Source organism: Meriones unguiculatus, chromosome 19, assembly GCF_030254825.1.
Source record: "Meriones unguiculatus strain TT.TT164.6M chromosome 19, Bangor_MerUng_6.1, whole genome shotgun sequence".
NCBI lineage: Eukaryota > Metazoa > Chordata > Mammalia > Rodentia > Muridae > Meriones > Meriones unguiculatus.
The window spans coordinates 5573812-5597091 of record NC_083366.1 but is presented as its reverse complement, the minus strand read 5'-3'; the positions used below and the strand labels follow the sequence as shown (position 1 = coordinate 5597091).

Below are 23280 nucleotides of genomic sequence, written 5' to 3'. Positions count from 1 at the left end.
TGATTCTTATGAAAGAAAGAAAGAAAGAAAGAAAGAAAGAAAGAAAGAAAGAAAGAAAGAAAGAAAGAAAGAAAGAAAGAAAGAAAGAAAAGGCAGGGAAACAAAGCTGGACACTTACATGGCAACTAGATAGTACACCCCGTGGCAGCTCCACCTGAGCATGCCCCGGGACTTGCTTTTCAAGTTTGTCCTGAGCATCTACTTCAGGGCGGTAGAAGGAACCTAGCTTGTGCTTCACATCCCATGGTTCTTGATCTGTCAGCTGACAGCTGTATGCTCCTCTGTATGCAGGTGTTCTCTATCTCCAATATGGGGATGAAACCAAACAGCTGCGGATGCCGAATGAAATCACAAGCGCAGACACGATCCGTGCGCTCTTCGTAAGTGCCTTTCCACAGCAGCTCACCATGAAAATGCTGGAGTCACCCAGTGTTGCCATCTACATCAAAGATGAAAGCAGAAATGTCTATTATGAGTTGAATGATGTGAGGTAAGTAATTACCTTTGAGGATATTCTTTTAGAGTGTATTTGTCTCCATCTATTTTATTTTGAGGGTCTTTGACCACCATATTGGATGTCTAGAGTTTGTGTTCAGTCCGAGTTTCTCCTCATCCTGATGGAGTCATTACATTTGGCAGAACTGTTGCACACACCTGTAGTTACCTATAGTTAAATACAAAAGTGAGAGCGGACTTCTCCCAGGTAGAACTTTGAATGTGTTATTAGCTCTGTGTATATTAATGCTGAAAGGACATAAATGATCCAGCACCGCATTTCATCTAGAAGTCAAGGAAACTAAAGCCTAGAGAAATGCCAAGAGCTAAAGGCAAACTTAAGACTGAATTTTCAAACGCCCTCATGAAGTGCCCTTTCTCCCATGACAGAACCTGTAGGTGTTTTAGGTAACAATCCCACCGGGCCTTCACTTACACCTCACACCTTCCCAGTGAAGCAGTGGACTCAGTGCCCACAGAAACAGCCTCACATTCCATTCTAAAGAGTCAGCCTTTCCCCAAGGCTGCCACTGGCAAATGGGCTTTCTCCAGGAAGAAAGTCACAGGGATACTAGCAGCAGGAGACAGAAGTGTTGTCATTAACTGCAGAAGTGTTGTCTATAGAACAAGGGGACCTTCTGATCTGTCCCAGATCAGACAACCAGAGAGACATGATTTAAAGCCATACAAACAAGCAGTTGCTGGTATTGCGCCTAAGTATTTTGGAAGTCAAACTATTATATAATGACAATCTAACCCTTTCATTTCATAGAACCAGGAACTCAGGTATATCAAAGTTAAGGGTTTTATTCAGGAACACAGCCAATTAAAAACCACAGCACGCACGCGCACACACACACACTCACACACACATTCCAATCCCAGCTGCTTACATGATCAGCCCAAATCTGAGGGACATAACTCAGGCTTTCTGGTCTGTAAGTCTGATAGCTGGCTCCCCTGTTTCATTTGTCATCATGGAAAGAACGAGTAGCACTTTGTAAAAGTGTGCCCACAGAGCACGAATGCAAGCTGATCCATATCAGTGATCCCGGATGACATACTGAGGCATCTGCCAAGGTGTATGAGTAATTTAGGGCTTTCAGAATTTGAACATGCCCCAAGCTATAGGTGCTACATCTGTTGTGCAAATTCCTGCTTTTGGAAAACAAGTTTAAATATTTATGATAACTGAGAAGTCAAACTTATTTTTTAAATAAATTATTAATCAAGCTGTCACCATTTTAAAATAATTTACAAAACATAAAGTTAAACCTGAGCTAATTACATTCTGTTTGAAACATATACTTGTAGTAACATAAAGCCATGTACTTTCACTTGGACAGACCACTTCAATCATCTTGTATTTCAGCATTCACAGGTACAGGCATTGAGGAACACCAATAGTGATTAAGTGTGAAAGTAAGCAAAACCACTTGATTTCTGGCTGTAAGTAGGTAATTGGGAGTAACTACAGTACACTCACTATTCAGCCTATACAAACGTTCACAGGTTGTCGTGACTTAACATTTCCTACAGCCTTTCCCAAGCCTTAAGGTATAGCTCTTTAGGCCTGGTTTTGCCTTCTTTGGAAGTGTCTGGAGGGGCCATAGGAAGATCCAAGGAGGAAAAAGGTCATGGTCTTCCTAAGTGGAAACCCAGCTGACAAAACAACTAAAAGCAATGCTTGTTGAAAGAGAGACACATTTTAAATGCTGATAATTTGAGGGTATAGCTCAAAAGAAAAGCATTTCCCTGCCAGAAACAAGGCCTGGATTTTAGTACACACACACACACACACACGCACACACACACACACACACATGCACGAACACACACAAACTTTAATAATTTGCAAATACGTTTCTGTGTTGTTCATTTTTTATTGCAATAGTGACAACTTCTTGCCCTTTAACCTGCCATTTTGTCTTCTTAGATTGTTTTTCAGTTTCTTTAAGTGTGAAAAATGAGCCTAAAAGTGTCCAAGATAAATTTTTTTTTTTTTGGTTTGGTGAATATGTTTACTCTAAATGATCATATATATGCTCCCCAGAGTACCATTTGATTTTCAGCTTTTGTACATAAGGTGTTTCAATTATATCTAAGTTTAATGGTGGAAATTTTTATCACAAACATTATATAATACATTAAACAAAGAATATCAAGAATATCAGGTAGGTATTAACTAAAGACAATGGCTTTAATCTTCAGAAGTCATGAAATTCTCTTTAATGTGTTTCTGTGTACTAGAAGCCAGAGCCTGTTTGCTAACCATTTGACTAGGGTGTTATCATGTTGGCTTCCTATATTTTCCTTAGGAAGATACTAAAGAGTTCAGGTCAGCATGCTGTGTGGTAAATGTCACTGAAAATGCAGTCTGGCATTTTACTCTTGGCTCATTTCAAATAAACATGTTTCTAAATTAATCATAAACCAAGCTTATATATTGTAAATACATTTACAATGTCAGTGAGCCTTTCTCATGGTGAGTGAGATGTCCAGTTTCGTCACATGTCACACAGGATAGCTGCTAGCCAGAGGCTGGGTTCCTTTCCTGAACCACTGAGTTCATACTGCTGATACCCCCACACCCTGCCCTGTGTTTACCTAGCCCCTGTTGGTAATGAGGACTGCCTGCTCCCCCAAGCTCACTTCTAATGAGCTACTTGAAACATTGAAGCATTTATGCAAGCTAGGACTAGTTGGTGCTTCAAAGCAATAACTGGCGGATATTTAGAGAGAAACAAGACTTATCCAAGAACCCTCCACTTCATTTAAAACACAAACATAACCCAAGATCCCAGTGGTTGTGGCCAGCCCACTCAGTGCAAGTACACCTACAAGAAAGAAGTCATCTGCCTGCCCACACCCCCTCAGCTTCAGCCAGCATTGAATGGAACCGCAGTGTAAATGGGCCAGAGAGGCTGCGGGTGATCTTTGCAGAGCAACCTAAGGAGAGAGGAAGGCTTCATATATGGGCCACTCTCGTATGATTTGAAGGTAAGCTTTGAGCAGGATGTAGGAGCCCTGTCGTCTTCTGCAGTCTGATTTCTTGTTTCTAACAACTGGGATAAAGAGCAGAGAAGGCTCTATGTGCTGTTTTTCCTTTATGCTTCAATTTGTAGGGAGAAAAGTATTTTTAAAGTGCACTGTGGGAGGTAAAGAATGCATTATTAAACACACTGGGTTTGATCTCTTTGATGTTTTTTTTCCTACATTCTGTATACATTTTGCTTCCCTTGCTGATCGTGTTTGAAAAAAATCATTTTTATGTGTACATTCATTAGATAAGGAGGAAACCAGGTGTTTAGGCAAAGTAAACAGTTAAATATTAACCAAGTCTCTTGAAGGCATTGTAAGTACTGGAGTTTTGCTGCTTTTGAGAGTGTTAGTTTTCCAGTCTGCAGCTTAAAAGTGAGTTCTTGTTACCTGATATCTATGGGTGGACGTTAATACTGCAAGAATAACATGTTCCCTAGGAGCAAGACGATGGAAGAAAAGCCAGAGTCATTTTTCTTCTTCTTTTCTTTATTTATCTTCAAACATGTTATAGTGAAAGGACTTTTTGTCCAGTAGACAACCACCAGTGTGTCTGCCTGTGTCTTTTGCCTGACGCTTAAGGACAGGGAGAGGAAATGGCTAGAGTCAGGCTTCTTTCGTCTGCCATAGTGATGGATGTATTTGATTCCAGGAATATCCAAGACAGATCTCTTCTCAAAGTGTACAACAAGGACCCTTCACATGCATTTAACCACATGGTGAAAGCCGTGAACGGAGACCTGAGGGTGAGTACCACTGTTCTAGTTCTGACTGTATTCCCAGCTCACACTGTCCCTCTTTTCACACTCCACTACCATGGTTCCTGGGTTCATGCTGCTGGGCTCATCTGGTGACTCATTATTTGTTTATTGGTAAAACAATAAGATTTTTTGTTCACTTGGAGGAAAAGTATCAGAATGGGTAGGTTCTGCCTTCATTCTCTATGCATGACCTTATTTTTTATTTTTATTTCTTTACTTATTTTCGTGGATGGAATACAGGGTCTCCCAAATCCTAGTGAGAGCCTTTTTACTGGGCTGTTTGGTATCCCCAACCCCAAGCACAGGGTTGAGATAAGGCTTCATTCCAAAGATATCAAAGATATCCTGAAAGCCTTCCAGATCGGTATCCTTGCTCTGTAATGCATTAGCTTACCTAGAGAAACTGTTGCAATATTTTCAGTCAATAAAAACAAAACAAAGCAAAAAAAAAAAGTGCATGAGTTACATGGGAAAACAATTCTTGTTCCCACAGTTGCCAGAACCCACATCTGGCTGTTCACTTGCTAACTCCGGACTGGTTGCTCTCAGTGGTAAATACTACCAAATCTTCTCTGAACTATGTTGAGGGACGAATACAAATACCAAATACCTACGTGATCTAGAAGCTGAACTCTCTAGATTTAGGTCATCTAGGAGAGTGCCCAAATATTTATAATATGCAGAGATGTTTAGTACAAGTCCGCTGGGAAGGGATGTGTCTAGCTACAATAAAGGTGGGGAATAAATTAATTTTTCAAAGTGAATTTCTTCCCCAACACATACAAGTGTGTATACAAATACACCTACAAGACACTGGAGTTTAAGTTAAAAAAGTTTTTATTGTCAATGAGTGAGTAAGCTGCTCTGTCCTTACCCACATTGTACATGTGTTTCTTCTTGCTGCATAATGAATGATGGCCATTTCAGTGTACTAAAGCAACAGGAGTCTTACCAATTAAGGACTGACCAGTGTAGCTGAATTCTTTTCTAAAGAGTCAGTGCATACGTGCATGCACGCCTGCATGTGTGTATCTGTCCTATTTTCTGGAAATCAAATTTAACCACCATGTGGTTAAATGCAGTTCTGTCTTCAATCCCAGTAAAATAATATCCCTCTGGACCTGCTTCCATTTTCAAATCTCCTGTCTTCTATTGTCCACTTTTAAATTCATTTGGAATTAATGTGAACCTACGTAGCAGTCTGCAAAAATCCTCGTATTTTCATGCAGACTGGGCAGCCGCCTTAATGCCCCTTTCCTTTGTAACCTAATGTCACATGTGTGGGGCACTGGGATGCAGAATCTATGGAGGACCATAGCTCCATCTTCCATGAGGAGCATGCGAGTTTAAAACCAAGAAAGGGGTTTTACAGATTCAACTGAGGGGCCCTGAAAGAATTTCTGTGAAAGTGTGAATTGTTATTTGAGTGAAAGCACCACAGCCCACCATTTGGAGGGAAAGGCCTGTTATGTCCTCAACTGCCCCCTCCCCCCCATTTATAAAATAGTATGCGATTAAAACCAAAAAGCTGTGGGACTACCTCAGAAAAATTTAGAATTTTGAGATTTGTTCTTAGTCATTTACACTTTCAATGCAAGCCAGAGCCATATGAAGACTGTGGGCCATGCTGTTAATGGAGCTTAGGTGGACATTATGAGACCCTCCCTTGTTCAGCTCTGCTGTTCTTCTTTGGGGAACATACCGAGGTCTTTGCCGTTTGGATATATTTAGTTTTGGTGCACCAGCCTTCCTTCCGCCTGTTGTTCTGCCATACTCAGAGTTGTTTCTGTTCTGCAGAGCCCTTCCCCAGACAGGCACCCTGCCGTTGTTTCTTGGAGCCCTATGTATGGCTAAGGAGGACACCTGTTTTAACTCTTAAGCAGATGTGGTTGCCTACACAGTACCAGGAACATCAAATGTTAACCATATGCCCAGCGCCTATTAATATGCAGAAGCTTTGCTCTGGACTCCAGCAAAGACCTTCAGCTTTGGTTTCTGGGTAAAACAAAAGTGATTCCTTTCTGGATTGGTCACAGCCTACTTCAGATACCGTTGTGTTTGTGAGAGAGAAAGTCAATTACCCTCAAATGAGGGACAACAAATGTTCACAATGAAGTTAGCAGAAAAGTCCTTTTGTTTTAGTGAAGATTACTCAGGAATGAGAAATTCAAAAAGCTCTTTCAGAAACATCATGTCTGAAGCTTATAACATAGACCCTGTTCCCAGATTACACACACTTTAAAGATGTGGCACTTTTCAGAGCTTCCCTTTGGGCTCTGTTGGAGTTGAAGCTGTTTCTCCTCTCCCAGTGAATATGGCTGTATTGCTGGGAAAGGGCTAGAAGTCTGGCTGAGCCCTGCCTGCAGTCCAGCTGTGAGACTTCACTACTTATGGTGAAGAACAGAAAAGGGACAGCAAGTGTCAGTCATGCTTGTAGACGAAACCAAGCCACGTGGTAGGCCAAGGCACACTATGTGTGTTGGCAGTGTGAGTGTGACTATGGGAGAATCCCATGATAACCTTTCACATCCATCAGTCACAGCAGCTCCCTGCTGTCATTAGACTTCGCTCAGCAGCCCCAGAGTCAGCCTGGGCCAGACTGCTCACTCCTTACCGATAAACATCAGATGAAAAAAACGTGAATTGGAAGAAGCAGAGGTGCTGTAACAGCGACGCCTGGATTCTGCAATGACCTCTGAGATTTTCCCTAAACAAGGACTTTAATACCTTGCCTTTGAGTCAGAAAAAAATGTAAGACTGTGGGTCTGCAGTTTATAGGCATTTCTCCCCGAGCGGTTTTATGATAGGATGGTGTTGCCCAGGAAGCGAGTTAGACCGAAGCATTAACTCTGAGGTTATGGGCCTCTGAGTGCATATGGAATTTATGTTGGTGGGGAAGCAGGCATCTAGTTTTCACTCACCGTCTAGCTGAGCATTGCTGAGGTCCCTCTATCTAATGAGACTTGTTCTTTTTGGCTAGAATGGAACATACCTAAGTGGACTCCTGCGCCTGCTGATTCTTCCCACTTGGGTGTAAAACACCCAATCTAATTTAGTCACATGGCTTCTGTTTTTTACATCAGGTAGCTTTAATAAGTCAGTTTCCAGGACACTGGCCCCACTGTATGGATCAGGCCCTTCTGAATAAATTATTTGTGCTTATTCACAAATTATGTATACCTCAAAGATCATCCATTCTGTTTTGTGGCTCTCAGAGGGGACTTCTGGCTCCCTGTTCACTAAACTTGTGGTTATCTTACCATTTGGGCTTTCTCTATTTCTTGTGTACATTGATATTTTCCAAGATTCCCTGCTGTCACTCTGCAGTGCTCTCAGCCTACTGTAGATCTTACTCATGTGTCTTTAGTTTTTTACTTCAATGCAGACTGCTAGATTTGCATTTAGGACACACTCCCAGAATTAACCCTGCATCGTAAATTAACTACCAATACCCAAGTCAGATGCTGCTTCCCAGTTGTTGTCTATTTGAGCTTTGTGTTTGACACTGAGGAATGGTCTCCTTAGAGACCAATGGCTTCCATTCCAAACCATAGCTCAATACTTTGCCTGCACTCACACAGGTCCTAGCTTCCCTGATTCAGCAGACCTCCCCATTACTCCCCAGGGGCTGTGTTCTGGCAAGCTTTATGCATTCTGAGCTTTTTTGGTTTTTCTTTTGTGTTTTTGGGTTATCCTTTTAGTTTGTCCTTGAACTTGTGATCTTTATCTTATCACTGCCTTAACTAGTGTTTAAACACTATAATCCCTGTAAGTGAACCTTGAAATGTATTCCTAGATCCATTCTCTGTAATTCCAAACCCAAGAGTGTAACCCGTCAGCAACTGTCTTCACATTGATTTTCTTGCAGTATTTATGTATGTAATATTGAAGAACTTTCTTGATTCTCTGTCTTTAAGGGATGGACTGCCTGTGTTTGTATGTACTCATACTGCGTGTTCACCCAGGCATGTTCAGGAAATGGAGTAGGAAAGATTTAAAAACAGTGAGATTTTGGCTGGAGAGATGGCTCCATGTTTCAAAGCAAGTACTGCTCTCACAGAGGACCTGAGTTCACTTCTCAGCACCCACATCTGGTCAGTTCCAACCCCATGCAACTCCTACTTCAAAGGATCAGACACCCTCTTCTGGCCTCCTCAGGCTCTGCACTCTTGTACCCAAACCCATACATAGACATACACTGCTACACATATTTAAAAATAAAAACATTTTCAACTGTGTTCTCAGTGATTCTTCTCCCTGAGACCTGTCCTTCAAAATATACCGCCATTCACCAGCCTTCCCCCATGTCACTCACAAAGCCACTCACAGACAGTCCTTTGGCTGTTTCCTGTATTCATATTCCTGTAAATGCTAATTCGTGGGCCTTTTTAGGCACTTTCAGGTGTAATTTCATTTAACCCTCAAAACAAAACTTTGAGTCAGACATGGGTGTAAGCCCCCATATTTATAGCTGATGAACACTTGTTTGTGTTAAGCAGTTGTTGAGCTAGGAGGCAGGTCGCATGCCGTGGGCTGGCTTCCTAGTCAGGGTGCACAGCTTTGACTGTGCTTTGACTGCAGAGCTCACTACTTCACATCTCAGTTCTTCCCATGTCACTTGTTTCCTGTCCGTGGTGTCTGGAGTCCCCTATGTCTCCAGATGTGTCTGCCTGCTGTGGTTTGAGTGTGTCGGAAATGTGGCCTGAAAGGTCACAGTAGTGAGAGGTGGATTATTAGGGCTCTTTTGAAAAGTGATTGGGTTCTGAGGGAACCAACTCAGAAAAGACTAATTTAGTTCCCCAAACTAAGTTACTTACTACAGCATGGCTCTCATCAAGTGAGGCCACTCGCATGATGAGCATCTCTCTCACATGCCATTTCCCTTTCTGCTGTTTCGACTCAGTGCTGCACAGAATTGCCCTCACCATTCACCTGCACCATGCTATCTGTATGTCCTAGCCAACAGAATGGAGGTGTGGGACAACACCTCCCCCAAAAAACGCCAACCCTTGTATATTTTGTTATAGCAACACAAAATGGACTAAGTCTTCTTTAACATGTTAACGGACCACCGTTTCATTCCCTCCTCCACCAGCCTACCAGCATAGAAGGAAGTTCTGTGGATTTAAAGGCTAAGCTATGGGGCTGTGTGTAGACTGAACCAACCTGAGAAGACATCTTTAAAGCTGTTTGGAAAGTTTTAACATGTGTTAGGAATCAGAAGATATTAAGGGATAGCTGGCAACTATATGGGTTAGAATAACAGGTTAGTGGTTAAAAAAAAATGAAACATACTAAAGTATTTACATGTTAAACAACACGGTGAATGGAGCTTTCTTTAAAAACACTCCAGCAATGGAATTTTTAAAAAAAAGTAGTAGAGGAAACAACATTGAAAAACATAAGGTAACAGGGGTTTCTTACATCCTTTTCTGTCATTTTATGTTTTAAGTTTCCACAGGAAAATGTTTTAAAAGTAATTAAAATTAAAAACTGCTTTTTGAGCCTAAATGAAAATCTGCTCACTACATAAAGCTTCTGAATATTGTCTGATCCTGTCTTCTCTTTGAGGAGCAACCGCACACATTCTTGGCTTGTTCCAACCCTTCAGGTCGCTTTCAGCTTATTCCAAGGATGCTCTGTCTTTTAAAGGCACAGATCATAGTATGTTTGGCTCCATAGCTCTCTGAAAGCCGGTGTAGCATCTGGAGGAACAGTCAGTGTGAAGAGTGGCCGCAGCAGGACAAGTACCACAGCGCTGCGCACGCTGGATGCTCTTTTTCTGGCCTCCATGAGGACCCGCTGTAAAAATATCCCCAGTCTTATTCCCAAGAATAGTTCCCCTCTTCTGGTTTATTTTTATCATAGGGACACTTGGAGTCTTGTACATGATCATTTTCCTTCTTTGTGTTGCTACTCTAAAGCTTAGAATTACATCTGTGTCCCACCCACAAGAGCACAGACACTCACAGGCTATAGTTTGTGTGCTGGCTTCGTTCCTGGCCTCCCTCTTTAATTTCACTGCTTTTCTTCTTTCTCCTGTCATATATTCCACTTGGCTTTTACTTTTTTTTCTTACAGGATTATAATCATTCATGTGAGTGGTATTAGTTTCTTTGCAGATCTGTCCATACATGAATAGTATTTTCTGTGTGCCATTGTTCCTGATGTCAAATAATAGATCTTCCCATGTCGGTGGGATGAACAAATGGGAAAGTGATTTAGATTTTAACTAACTTGAAAGTCAACTACTCTGCAAAATAGGTGTGCTGACTCCAGTTATTTCAGATGATAAAACTGAGGGCAAAGAAACCTCTCCTCAGCTCAGGCAGCTAGCATATCCCGGAGACCAGATCTGAGCGCACTTCTTTTAGCTCCTGTGTATTCAGCCCCACTTGCCCTTCCTTGATATTCACATACAAGTTTTGTAAGTTATAAAAGTTACTTGTAATAAGATGTCAAAACACAGACAATATTTATCATTTATTTATTTATCTCACTGTTTTTGTTTTTTTAAATAAACATAACCAAACAGTAAGATAAAGAAATTATTTGTTTGTTTATTTTTTGTTTTGTTTTGTTTTTTTGAGGCAGGGTTTCTCTATATAGACTTCGCTGTCCTGGGCTCACTTTGTAGGTGAGGCTGGCCTTGAATGCACAGAGATCCTGTAGGTGAGGCTGGCCTTGAATGCACAGAGATCCACCTGCCTCTGCCTCCGAGTGCTGGGACTACATGCATGCTCCACCATGCCCTGCTTTGCTTGTTTTCTTAACACGGTTGCATATCCACTCCATAGCATCTTCTTTTACTTTGTCCCATCCTGTTCTCTGATGATGACCCAAAAGATAACCACAGCAAAAAAGAAACAAGGAAGGAAGGGAAGAGGGTTATAAGGAGGAAGTAGAGGAGATGGCCAGGCTGCATAATTCTGGGTCTCTTTTGTTCTGGTTGAGAAGAAAGTTTTGGGTTTGGGAGGAATCAAATAATGCTATAGGAATGGAAGAGAAGAAACATACAGATGGTATAAGAAAGCACACCCCCTACTTTATTTGTGGTCTCTGCCTGAGCCATCAGGCCCCTCTACCTGCTCACTGGCATGATATTAGAATCTCATGTTCATGATCCACCTACTCTGTGCCTAGCACCATGTTCAGTATTTTGATGGTGTTCGTGCTTACTAGGTTTTCCTGACAGTGAGAGAGATTCCTGTGATCTCCTCAGAAGGAGAAGCGGGGGCTGAGCAGAGTTAGTCAGCCCATCCAGTACCACACAGTTAGTGGGAGGTGGAGCTGGGTGCAGAGCAAGGCTGGCTTCTTGATCACTTCTGTGGTCAACGTCATCATTCTTGTCTCCATCATCAGTGTCCATGGGTCATCTGCACATCTGTAGGCCATCAGTTCCTGAAGACCTCTCTCGGGATCAACTGTGTTCATGAAACCGTTCATTCCCCTTCCCTTCTTGTCACCAGTGTCCTTTCTTAGACCTTCCATGGATACTCCTCCTACCCTTATTCTCCTATTGTATTCTCCTCTCTTGCCTACACTTTACTTACTAGTGCACTCTTCTGAATCCTACATTCCTCAGAGGTCAGGTCTGTATTTTATTCATCTTCAGACTCTCTGTGGCTCTCTCATAACCCAGCCTGCATAGATTCTCACTAAATGCAATCATGAAAAATACTATTTAGGTTAACATGTTCCTATCAAACTTTCTGGCAATGTTTTATGTACTAAGGTCAATATACTGGTCTGTAAATGAGGCTGTAAAATGAGCTGTTTCTAGCGCATTCCCAATAGAAACAAGAATGCCTCCTTGTCTTCCTGTTTCTCCTTTCCATCAGTGTAATATGACAGTGGTTATTTTCCCTGGAGTTTAATATGAGGTTAACAGTGAGGGAGAAAGTTTGGCTTTCTCAGATGTAGTAAAGGATGGAAAGAAATGCATATTGTTTGGCCTTTTGTTTCTTTGTTTGTTTTCCTCTTGAAAGAGTAAGTTCTGCGAGGTGCACTCACCTGTGGTAGAAAGTAAGCTAGCTCCCCAGTAAACAAAGATAAAAATAAGCTGGACATGGTGGTGCATGCCTTTGATCTCAGCACTCAGGGAGGAAGAGGCTGGCAGATCTCTATGAGTTCAAGGCCAGCCTGGTTTACAAAGTGAGTCCAGGACAGCCAAGGCTACACAGAGAAACCCTGTCTCAGGAAAAAAAAACAAACCTAAATAAGATACTGTATGCATTATTCTTGAGGACAAAATTGCCCTTACACAGGGTAGGTCATTGCCATTCTCTTCAAACTCAGGAACTAAGAATTATGGTTTTACAACAGTGAGCCTCACTTCATTGTTAGAAAACGTCACAGCCCCCTCCCCCTAGCCGGGGAGCTGATACTATCCACCAGTCATGCTTTCTCCAGATCCTGAAGCTGTATCAGTAAGCAAGACAGATGTTATAACCACAGTTACCAGACCTAGCTGACCAGGAGATCGGAATAAGCAATGAGAGATGCTGGCATGGACATCTGTCGGTTTTCTGATGAGTTCCAGGTTTTCCCTTCACTCCAGCGTTGTTCACAGGGGTGGTCGCTGAGGGTCTTGGTTATGACCCATGAGCTCCAGGGTGCCCATCTTACCTGTGCCTCTAGGATGACTCTGTCACAGCTGCTGAGGAACCAGCCAGCAAATCTCAGCGCAGTCTGCCCAGCACTTCTTCCCTCCACACTCTCTGTCTTCATTTCTTCAGAGGCAGGAGGAGAGGCAACTTTCGACTGATGCAAATCTCATCCTTCCTGCTGCGTGGCCACTTGCTTTTCCTTACACTTTTTTTTTTTTTTTTGTCATTGAGAGGTTATGACAACATGAGCCATATTGTATTTATAAACATCACGTGTTTCCTTGATCTGGCTGCAGTTTCTGCCAGACAGCACACAGGGAAGAAACATTTCTCGTTGGCTCAGCATTGGTTTTCGTTATGCTGATTTCCGGAACAGGAGAAATGCATTCCTGCTCAGCTTTAACTTTCATAGAGAAGTAATACCTCTGAATGTCTGTGAAATAGTTTTAACAAGGGTAGATATTGCTCCTTTAAACCACATGTTTTGACTAAAAGCTTCCTTCTGTTAAAAAGCAAAGCCTAGCATTTAGTCACCATGAAGAGAGACAGAGCTAGAAGCATTCAACAGAGGGGTAGTTTTGAGGTCTCTTCCAGTCTAGAAAGTTTCTTCTAGAAAAGAACAGACCACGGAAGATGAAAGGTAAGATCTGCCTTTAGAATGGAATGCCGTCCTTCAAGACTCCTCTTTCAGGCTCCGGCTTGGATTGTATCCTTTGCTTTCTTGTGCTGTCTAATGTTTTCACCCCAGTGAGGAGCTGCAGCTGGAGGTTTTGCATGAACTTCTTGCTGCGTTGAAAGCGATCTCATTGTTATTGAAATTGCTGTTTTTAAAGATCTCTTTACAGATCTTTAAGCTATCGATCTGAGAGCCTGTTTCTGTTTAACCTTGTAGTTTAGGAAAGGTTTTGAAGGGTCAGTGCCGGTTGCTCTTTCATTTATGCGTTTGTGGCAGTCTTCAGTATTACAGATGCTGCTTTCCCTTCAGTTCTAAGATCAGTGAAGAGAAATGAGAGAAAACTGTAGCATTCCAGGGAAGTTACTGCACTCGTTTTCCTGTGAAATTCATTTTAAATTGTTAAATTATTTTAGTTTGGGGAAAAAAATAAGATATCAATTTAAGCTTAAGCAAGGAACACTGAACAGTGGTCAGTCTTTAAACAGCTTGTTATGTGGACTTTAATGATTGCCTGAAGGTCTTTGACAGAAATCATGCTTTTGTTGTTGTTTATTTTGTTTTGTTTTTTGTGGTAATGATTCTGTCACACTACTGAGGAACATGCCCTTTTTAACCCTGTCAGCCTCCTCTTAAAGAAACACACGCGTGGATCTGCTCGTCTACACTGGAGTGCTTTGATCCCAGTCTGTAGATAATGTAAACATGCGGAAAATTGTCAACCAATATGATCTTCATTCCATGTGCCATTTCATATAGTTATCATGGTAACCCTATGGCATAAATACTATGACACCCATTTTAAGACTGGAAAATTGAGGCTGAAGGTGGTGAGTGAGTAAGTAAGTAAGTAAGTAGTAAGCAGAAGAGTTGAGATTTGAACCTAGGCTTTCTCTCCTGAGCCTTTGCACCTATCTCTTATGTCACCTGGCGTCACCAATACCTGAGTGGTGAAGGCATGGAGCCACTGTGGAAATAGGGAATAATTAAAATGTCATATCTACTCAGTGTCAAAATACTCTCTTGTACTTTAGAGGGTCTGGTTGTTGTTGGGGGGGGTCTCTTGTTTATTTGGTTTTTGTAAACTGGGAGCCTTCAAAGCCTGAAACTGCACCAGGCTGATGTTTATATTTACCTCGGGACCAGGTTACAAGTTAAGTGACATAAAGGCAGTCAGCACAGATAGAGTGGTGACAATAAAACCAACCTGCATGAGTGGCTGTTTGTTTCTGTTGCAGGCTTTTACTGTCGCTTTTCCACAAAGGCTAAGTTGTTGGGGGATGGGGAGAACAAAACACAAAATAAAACAAAACCAAGTATATTTGTAGGACCGAGCAGGGAGTGTATTTGTGCTTTTGACAGTGGAGTTGGGTGTCTTTAAAAGAGACCGCTCTTTTGCCCACCCACTGCCCTTTCAGAAGGAGGCCGGGAAGAGTGTTAAAGAGTATTGATGGGGGAGATTCCAAAGTTGGGGCTGTAGGCTTTGTTTAACCTTCACCGGTGTCCTGCCCAGTCCCTTCTGAAGACACAGACATCAGCTCAAAGGTGGAAAATACCTGGGAATTTATTATGTGAAGTTCTCACCAAGGATGTGGCTACTCCTATGACTCAGGACTGGGATTTCAGGATCAAGACAGCCTGTGTCCCAACCCACTAGAGCAAATTATGAAAATCTCAATGCAAATCTCCTTCTGTAAATTAGTATATACTAATGACTATATTGTCGTTGTTTTTAAATCCAGGGTTGGCCAAACAACCAGCCTACCTAAATATAAGCTGAAGCAGCTTCCCTCCTCTGCAGAAGCTCAGCAGCCCCCATCTGCCACTGCCCTCTGCTTCTCAAACCCAAGTCATACCTCCTGTCTTTGATATTAGGGTGGCCTTTGATTGGGATCACACATCCTCGTCTTCCTGCTGTAAACTTCCTTCATACGGGTTGTTCCCTGCCTGCGCTTTCACTGTTCCATGTGTGTTTCTGTCAGGGCAGTCCAGACAGTGCCAGATTGAACCTTCCTATCTCTGCCCAGGCTTCCTGGGTCTGGCATCCTGCTCCAAGGCAGGCTGACCATTTTTTGTGCTTTCCCAAAATATCTCAGGTGAGTATGCTATTTTCATATACATGTAAGTATAGAGAAAATAGTATGTTAATACCGTGTTTCTAAGGTCTATGTCACCGTAGTGACATTTCTGTCTGCAGTGCTTTTCCCCATGGGTGGTATCTTTGCTTGTATGTAATTTCCAGGAGCAAGAAATGTTTCATCTGCTTTTGAGGAAATACTCCTTTGGATTTATGACTCAGGAAATATACTCGACCTGGAAGATTGGTGTTCCTTCCCTAAGTGACTCAGTCTGACTAATTTGAAGTCTTTGGGCTTACGTGCTAGAAAGAGGGTCTTAGGCATCCTTTTTTGTAAACCATTCACCTAGAAGTTCTGATCCAAGAGGCTTAGCATGGTTGGAGAGATTTGGTCAGGTTTACAAATCAAAGGAGTGAAAATAGGACAGGAGCTCAACTGCCCACCTTTGACCAGCCCATTATCCTCATCCCGTGACACCACATGTTGGTCTCTGCTTTTTTGTTCTCATTTTTCTGGGTTTCACTTGAGGGCAAGGTGCGTACGTGTGTGTGTATGTGCGCGTGCGCGTGTGCGTGTGCGTGCGTGCGTGTGTGTGTGTGTGTGTGTGTGTGTGTGTGTGTGTGTGTTTGAGAGAGACAGAAAGAAACAGGTTCTCTTTGTAGGGCTCCATGCAGACAGTAAGCTACCACGTCCAGCTTCCAGCATGCTTCCTGGTAGCCTTGGGAAGACGGTCTACCTGACTCCTCACAGTCAACTATGGTGGTACAACAGCTTGGTTTCATTTTTCCTCCAAAAAGCATCCCACAGCTCTCTCCTTGATTTTCGTACTAATAATGAACCAGAATTCCTGTCAGAGTTAGGGTTCATTAATTGGAAATGCATGGGCCTGCACCAAAAATAGATTTTGAACTAACCAAATTTAGATTATCCTGTATTTTTATGGAAAGGGAATAGGTCAAGTCAATTGAGAAACAGCAGCTGCTTCAAATTATGAGATACTTTGGATAGAAAATGTATTGGCTGAACGAAGTTGTGCCGCGCTGCAGTGGCGTCCGAGTGTTCAGTTCCTTTGCTGGAGCAGGTCTTGCCTGTGGTCCTTCTGTGTGCAGCTTTGTTCTACACCTGAACTACTCGCAAGGTTGTCCTCCTCGCAAGGTTGTCCTCCCTTGTACCACTGGATTTTAGTTGACACATGGGAAAGGGGGCTTGCACCCTTCTGTTTTTGCGGTGGAGATCACACTCTGAATCCCCGGCTGGCCTGAATGGCTGGTATTACAGGTGTGTGACTACATTGCTTACATCTTAGTCATTGTATAATATTGTCTTTAATGATTTTTAAAAAAAATTTGTAAGACCAAGGGCCTGGGAACTAATGAGGGTTGTTGTTTTGGTCACTGGTAAGCAATTAAAGGTCAGTCTAAAACCCACTTAAAGGAAATTGTTAAATGAGTGATAGTTTACATAGAGTAGGATTAGAGCCTAAATAGTAAGCCAGTCTTGTGGTTGCAAAGAGTTAATCCCATGAGTTAAGACTTTAGGATGCAGTTTATTCAGGAACCTTGAACAATCATCTGACCCTGGGGAAAGCCAGCCCACAGCTTAAATAGCCTCTGGGTAGCCAACCCCAGCGTGCCACGTGGGCAATGCAGATAGGTCCACATACATGGAAGCAAGCCAGATCCTCAGCCTTAGCCAAATGTGGAATTGTTCGTGACAGAGAGCACTCACCATCGGGAAGGTGGAAGGCGGAAACCAGCTCCATCTTTAAGGCACAGCATTCCGCAGCTCTCTACAGTTCCCCCTTTTTGTTCCTGAATAAACTACATTGAAAAAAAAAAAGGAAAAAAAAAAAAGACTTTAGGATGAAGTCTAAGCTGGAGGTCATGGAAGGTGTAATTATTACAGATTGTATACAACTGAAAAGAATGAATCATTTTGTTGTCAAAATTGCATCTAATCCCATTTGAAGAGTTCTTATTATTCACAAAAAAGAGGAGACATTCGTAAAGTCATTTTGTGCAGCTATATTTCCTTGAGGCCTCTCCTAATGAAGGGTGTGAGTCCCCGGGGCTTCATTTAAGCCACTGTACAAGCAGCTCTGGGTCATGCCACACTCCTAAAGCATGGACACGGTGCTTGACTCATTTGGTAGGGCCACACATGCACTGGATTTCATTCATGTTTTTTTCCTACATTTTCTGTGACATCAAAGACATGGTTTGCCTTGTCATTTTCACCCTTTGAACCCATTACTTCTCATTTGCTCTATTAAGGAAGAACTACCAAACACAGCGTTATGGGGCAAGAAGTCAAAACGGGCCCACAACCGAAAATTTCTATAGAGTGTCTGAACGTGTGTATCTCATCTAATACCGCACTGCTGGGTACCCTCATTTAAGATGAGCACATAGAATTGTGTCTCAGACTTACTTCCAAGGAGAGACATTGATTACAGCATTCTGAAGATGGTTGGCACCACGTAGTTGTGAGTGAAGGAACATTCTAGATGCATCTCTATGAAGTAGATAGCATTTTTGCTTTCTTTTAAAAGCAAATCTAAAAATATATTTCCTAGCAGCTATTTGACTGCAAAACAAGAAGGAAGAAGGATCTGCCCCACTGCAGAGTAATTTACTCAAGCAGTTCTCTCCAGGGTCAGACCTCATCACTTCAGAAGTCTGCTGAAGATTTCACTGTGTATATTTAGACCAAGGAGCCTATTAGCTTGTGATCCAAGAGAACCTCTGTATTCTCATAAAAATGAGAAATGGGGCAGTATTGGCAACCAAGTCTATAATTATGTTAATGTAGCCATTTTAAGACTGGAATGTGTTGTTTTAAACTGTTTCTGTGTTTTTATTATTCATAACAATGATCTGGAGAAATTTAGACAAATGCTAGCAAGTTTCTATTCTGTATCACCTTGTGACTAGGGCATAAAATGAGTCAAATAGGAAATTTTGAGTCACATTTTTAATTGAAAGATATGTGTTTGTGTATATATTGTATCTTCATAATATAAAAACTGACCGCACGAAAATGTAGGTTTTTATAGTACCGTGGACTGAACCCAGTGTCTTCACATGATATGTACTCACTTTTCCACTTAACAATATCCCGATCCGCTTTTTACATTTTCTCTTGAGACTAGGTTCCAAGACTGTCCTTTGACTCAGTCTATAGCACAGGAAAACCGTGAACCTTCAGTCTTCCTGCTTCAGACTCCTGAGTAGCTGATGTTACAAACCGATGCTACCAGTCACAGCCCAAATATATTTTTATGTTTTAAGTATTCATATAGTGAGCATCTGTGAAACACCAACTTAATCATGGGTGTTCAGTAAGAAAATATGTCCATTTTCTTTGGATCTATATTTTTTTTGCCATAGACCAAAAACAACAATTAATTTAAAAATGCTAGCCTATATCATTTGTACAAAAGAGTGGGCATCATCATACATGCACACTCTCCAAAATTATTTATTGTTATATTTGTTTTGTTTTTCAAGATAGGGCTTCCATGTGTATAGCCATGACTGTCCTGGAGCTCACTTTGTAGGCCAGGATGACCTTGAATTCACAGGGATCCTCCTGCCTCTGCCTCTCAAGTGCTGGCATTAAAGCTGTGCTCCAAAATTTAATTTTGAGCAAAGGTTTCCAGAAGTCTGTTGCTCGTGTGAATGTATAACAAGCCAAGATGGATTCTGAATAATTGAGGAAATTCTGAAAATGTACAAATTACCTTTAACTAGTTGACTCAGCAATCCTTACCAACATCAGGAAACAGATAAGCACCAACCCATGTGTCAGTTCTACTACTGTGGTAGATGTCTAGAGAAACAGAAGGGCAGGTTTGACCTGGCTCACACTTGTAGGGGCTTTAGTCCATACTCAGCTGGCTCCATTGTCTCTGGGCTTGCTGTAAAGAAGAGTCTGGCAGAGGTTTGGGAGAGCAGAGCTGTTTGCTTCATAGAAGGAAGCGTGAAAGAGACAACAGCAGAGGAAGGGCTTCAGGGCAACGCGTAGCCCTCAAGGACATTCCCCTAGCCAGGAACTTAAAATGGCAGCACCTCTGAAAGTATCCATCCCTTCCAATAATGCCATTGGATTTTATGCCTACCAATGGATGAATCCCCTGATGAAGGCAGAGCCCCGTGTTCCGGTCACCTCTGAGGTATTTTGTCTACCAACTGTTGACCATGCCTTCAATATGTGAGCCTTTAAGGATTTAAAGATGATTTTCCTAGCTGATGAGATAGAAAGGGAGAGTGCAGAAATCTAGATAATTACTAATTTACCAATAACTTACTCAAGTTTGCTTGTTGTACCAGTTAGAAGTGAATACCGAGTCTGTGGTGGTTTGGTTGAGATGCATCTCCCGCAAGCTTACATGAATGCTTGCTCCCTGCTTGGTAGCACTGTTTGGGGAGGTGTAGGAGCGTGGCCACACTGAAGAAGTCTGTCACTGGGAGTGTGCTAGGAGAGTATATAGCCTCTCACTGCTTTTAGTTCACTCTCTGTTTCTTGCTTGCTGTTAAGAGATGTGGTCTATCAGCTCCTTGTGCCTGCCATGTACTGTCCTGCTTCCCTGCCAGAACACACACACACAAGGTCAGAACACAACAAAGGGAAGTTGGTTCTCATCTTCAACCGTGTGGATCCCCAGGATTGAACTCAGGTCATCAGGTCATCGGCTGTCAGCACCTTTACCTGATAAACCATCTCACTGACCTAAGCAAGAATATTTTCTTATATCTTCTCCTCAAAGATGAAGTCTTCGGGATAGTAGTAGTTCTCAATCTTCCTAAGGCTGTGACTTTTTAATACAGTTCCTCATCTTGTGGTGACCCAAAACCATAAAATTATTTTGTTGCTACTTCATAACTATAATTTTGCTATTGTAGTGAATTATATTTTAAATATCTGATATGTGACCCCAAAAGGGTTGCAACCCACAGGCTGAGAGCCACTGTACTACAATAAGGCATACATTGCCTATATTCATTTTCTTCATCCTCCTCATTCACTTTGTCTTGCCTCATAGCTCACTGAGGGACCATGAATATTTGTTAGTGATATTAAAAAATAATGTGAATTTTTCATGCATTTCTATACCCCACATACTGTACGAATGATTTAATTCATTTAATATTCATGGCCCCAGAAGGATAAGCACAGAAGCCATTTCTGGAACAACTTAGCAGCACAGTTAGAGGCTCAGGGGAACTCAGTGTCAAGGCCCCGGTGCAGTCTGGGAAACCATGCTGCAGAAGAGGTTTCTAGGAGAAACCAAGCCTGTTTAACCACATGCTGCCCCTTTTCTTCAGCAACATGACGGGGAATGCAGCAACTGTAAAGTTTGTTAAATTCTCTAAAAAAATTGGAAAGGGTATGGTAGGGAATTAGTTATATATGTCAACATAGCAGAGGAGAGATCATCAGCTTAGAGCCAACGTCTCAGTATCGTGATTTTAAGACCCATATCTTCCTTTCTTTCCAGGAGAAATTACCTAATGTTGTTTTTCAGAAAATGGAAGAAATTTAAGTGAAAACACCACACACACACACACACACACTCACACTCACTCACACTCACACACGCACGCGTGTGCACGCACACATACATGCACACTCTGAAAAGAGGGAGAGGCTGAATGTTGGTTTGAGCAGTGAGAGAAAGTAAACCTGGAGTTTGTTTATCTTTAAAGTGGATGCAATGCTCTTGGGGCTAGTTAGGGACTTTGAAAAGTGCTCCCCAGATCACAAAGCCTTTTCTTCATGTGCCTTACTACACTCAGAATTCTTTTGTTTTAAGGGATAGCACTTGGGAAGAACAACTAGCCAGTATCTCCCTCCTTCCATAATGTAGGTATTTTGTCATATGGAGTAAGTCATCTCTCCAGGAAGTCGCTGAGCTTCTAACTCCTCCTTTGGTTTCTTATGACTTCTTTGGTTGCAGGAATGCAAGGCCTCCCCTAGGAGCGAGATGCCCACAGTCCTGGGCGTGCATTCATTGAAAAGCAGATCTAGAGTCTGAGGTGGAGACTTTCCCTCTCAGGGTCAGCCTGGTTGAGAAGAGATGGCGATAGCTGGATAGATTCCTCCATCTACTGGAGCAGGGTGGGGCAGAGCAGGGCAGGGCAAGGCACAAGCAGAGATGCTGCCAAGCTCAGCCTCAGGGCATGCATGACTCCCAAACTGGTTGTCTTTGAGGCTGTTATTTATCCAAATAAGGCAAGGCAGTGGTTTTGCTGACCAGCTCAGATTTCTGAGCCATATTCATTGGCTGGCTAACCTGATATTTGAACTGAAAACACAAAGGTATTCCTTTGAAATAGAGCACTCTTGTGGGGTTCACGGATATCCTGGAGTCATTGTTTCGAAGCCTTTCCCCTGCATTTTTAGATGATGTGGATATGGTCTGGTTTGTTTTACCCTTCTCTTCTGGCTCTTGGAACAAGCAGCAGAGATGCCTTTGTTCAAATATCTCTGGACTTGATTTTGCACCAAAATAATACTCAACCTCAGAGCCTTCTAAGGTCAGAACCCTACACTGATCTCTAGATACTGAACTTTAAGATTGCTGTGGTATCTCATAGATTCTGGGCTTGGCATTTGCTTTTGCATGAGACAGTTGAAGTTCTGGGTCAGTTTGTTCATCTGGAAAATGAAGATGACATTACATAAGAATAACTAGGGATTCAAGAGGATAAGTCTGGAAAGCAATTGATAAATGGGAAATCTATAAAAACATTACTTTCTTTTCCTATGTTCAACATCTTCTGGCAAATTTAGCTGGATGTATTTATTGATAGAGAAATCATAGGTAATTGTGAGTGCCACCCAAAGTTTGATATCAAAAGACTCTCATTCTGTAGATTTTGAGATTATTTGTTTATTGTATTCATTTAGGTGGCTTTTGCTGGATCCTATTTTGAATATACAGTGCATTTTTCTTCTAAACTATGCCTTCCTCAAAGGTGAGAGTTGTTGGGAAGCAAAAGAAACCTATTCTAAGTACTAGCATTTCATTTTTAGACTCCATTTGATCCTAGGGAGAAACTAAGTTTTAAGGTCCCAGGCCCTAGGGGAACTAGGGACTTCGCTATATCTGAACAGCTTCTGTTGTAAGAAAAAAGTTGTCTGAGTCTAGCCATTTCAAGGACAACTTCCCCATCTTGCTGGCAGAGTCAAACTAAGTTCATGAGCCCAGGCCCAGGAACCAACTCCTGTCCTAATTGGCGGAAACTCCTTTGCTCAGCCTCTTGTGTCAAATTATGATTGGACAATGCTATAGACCCCATCCTGCTTTCCCTCACCTATGGTTTCATCCTTTATGCTGTAAAATGTCCCTTCAGGGTTGAAGTTCAGCTCCCAAGTCTGTTCTGTGGCCCTGATTGATCAGTAGTGGCTTGATTACAATAAAGTTTTATCATCTGCTTTGTCCTGGTATTTGTGTTATGTTGGATTTAAATGGAACCCACAACAAGGATTATGTCCTGCTTGATTTGGTTTGTTTTAGACAGGGTCTCACTATGTAGGCCTGGCTCTCCTTGAACTCATTAGGTAGACCAGGCTGTCCTTGAACTTACAGAGATCTGCCTGCCTTTGTCTACACCCAGTGA

General features: G+C 42.1%; 1 protein-coding gene across 27 annotated transcripts in view; it reads left to right on the top strand.

The window, feature by feature from the left end:
• Positions 1-23280, top strand: part of Kiaa1217 (KIAA1217 ortholog) — an 839639-nt gene that overhangs the window by 747451 nt on the left and 68908 nt on the right. For 26 of the 27 annotated variants that reach the window (XM_060372904.1, XM_060372908.1, XM_060372905.1 and 23 more), the window contains 2 exons: positions 292-490; positions 4187-4280. In XM_060372904.1, coding sequence (XP_060228887.1) covers positions 292-490; positions 4187-4280 — 293 coding nt within the window. Of the gene's footprint in view, positions 1-291; positions 491-4186; positions 4281-13211; positions 13545-23280 lie in introns of those variants that run through there. The other variant, XM_021646263.2, reaches the window with a different exon arrangement.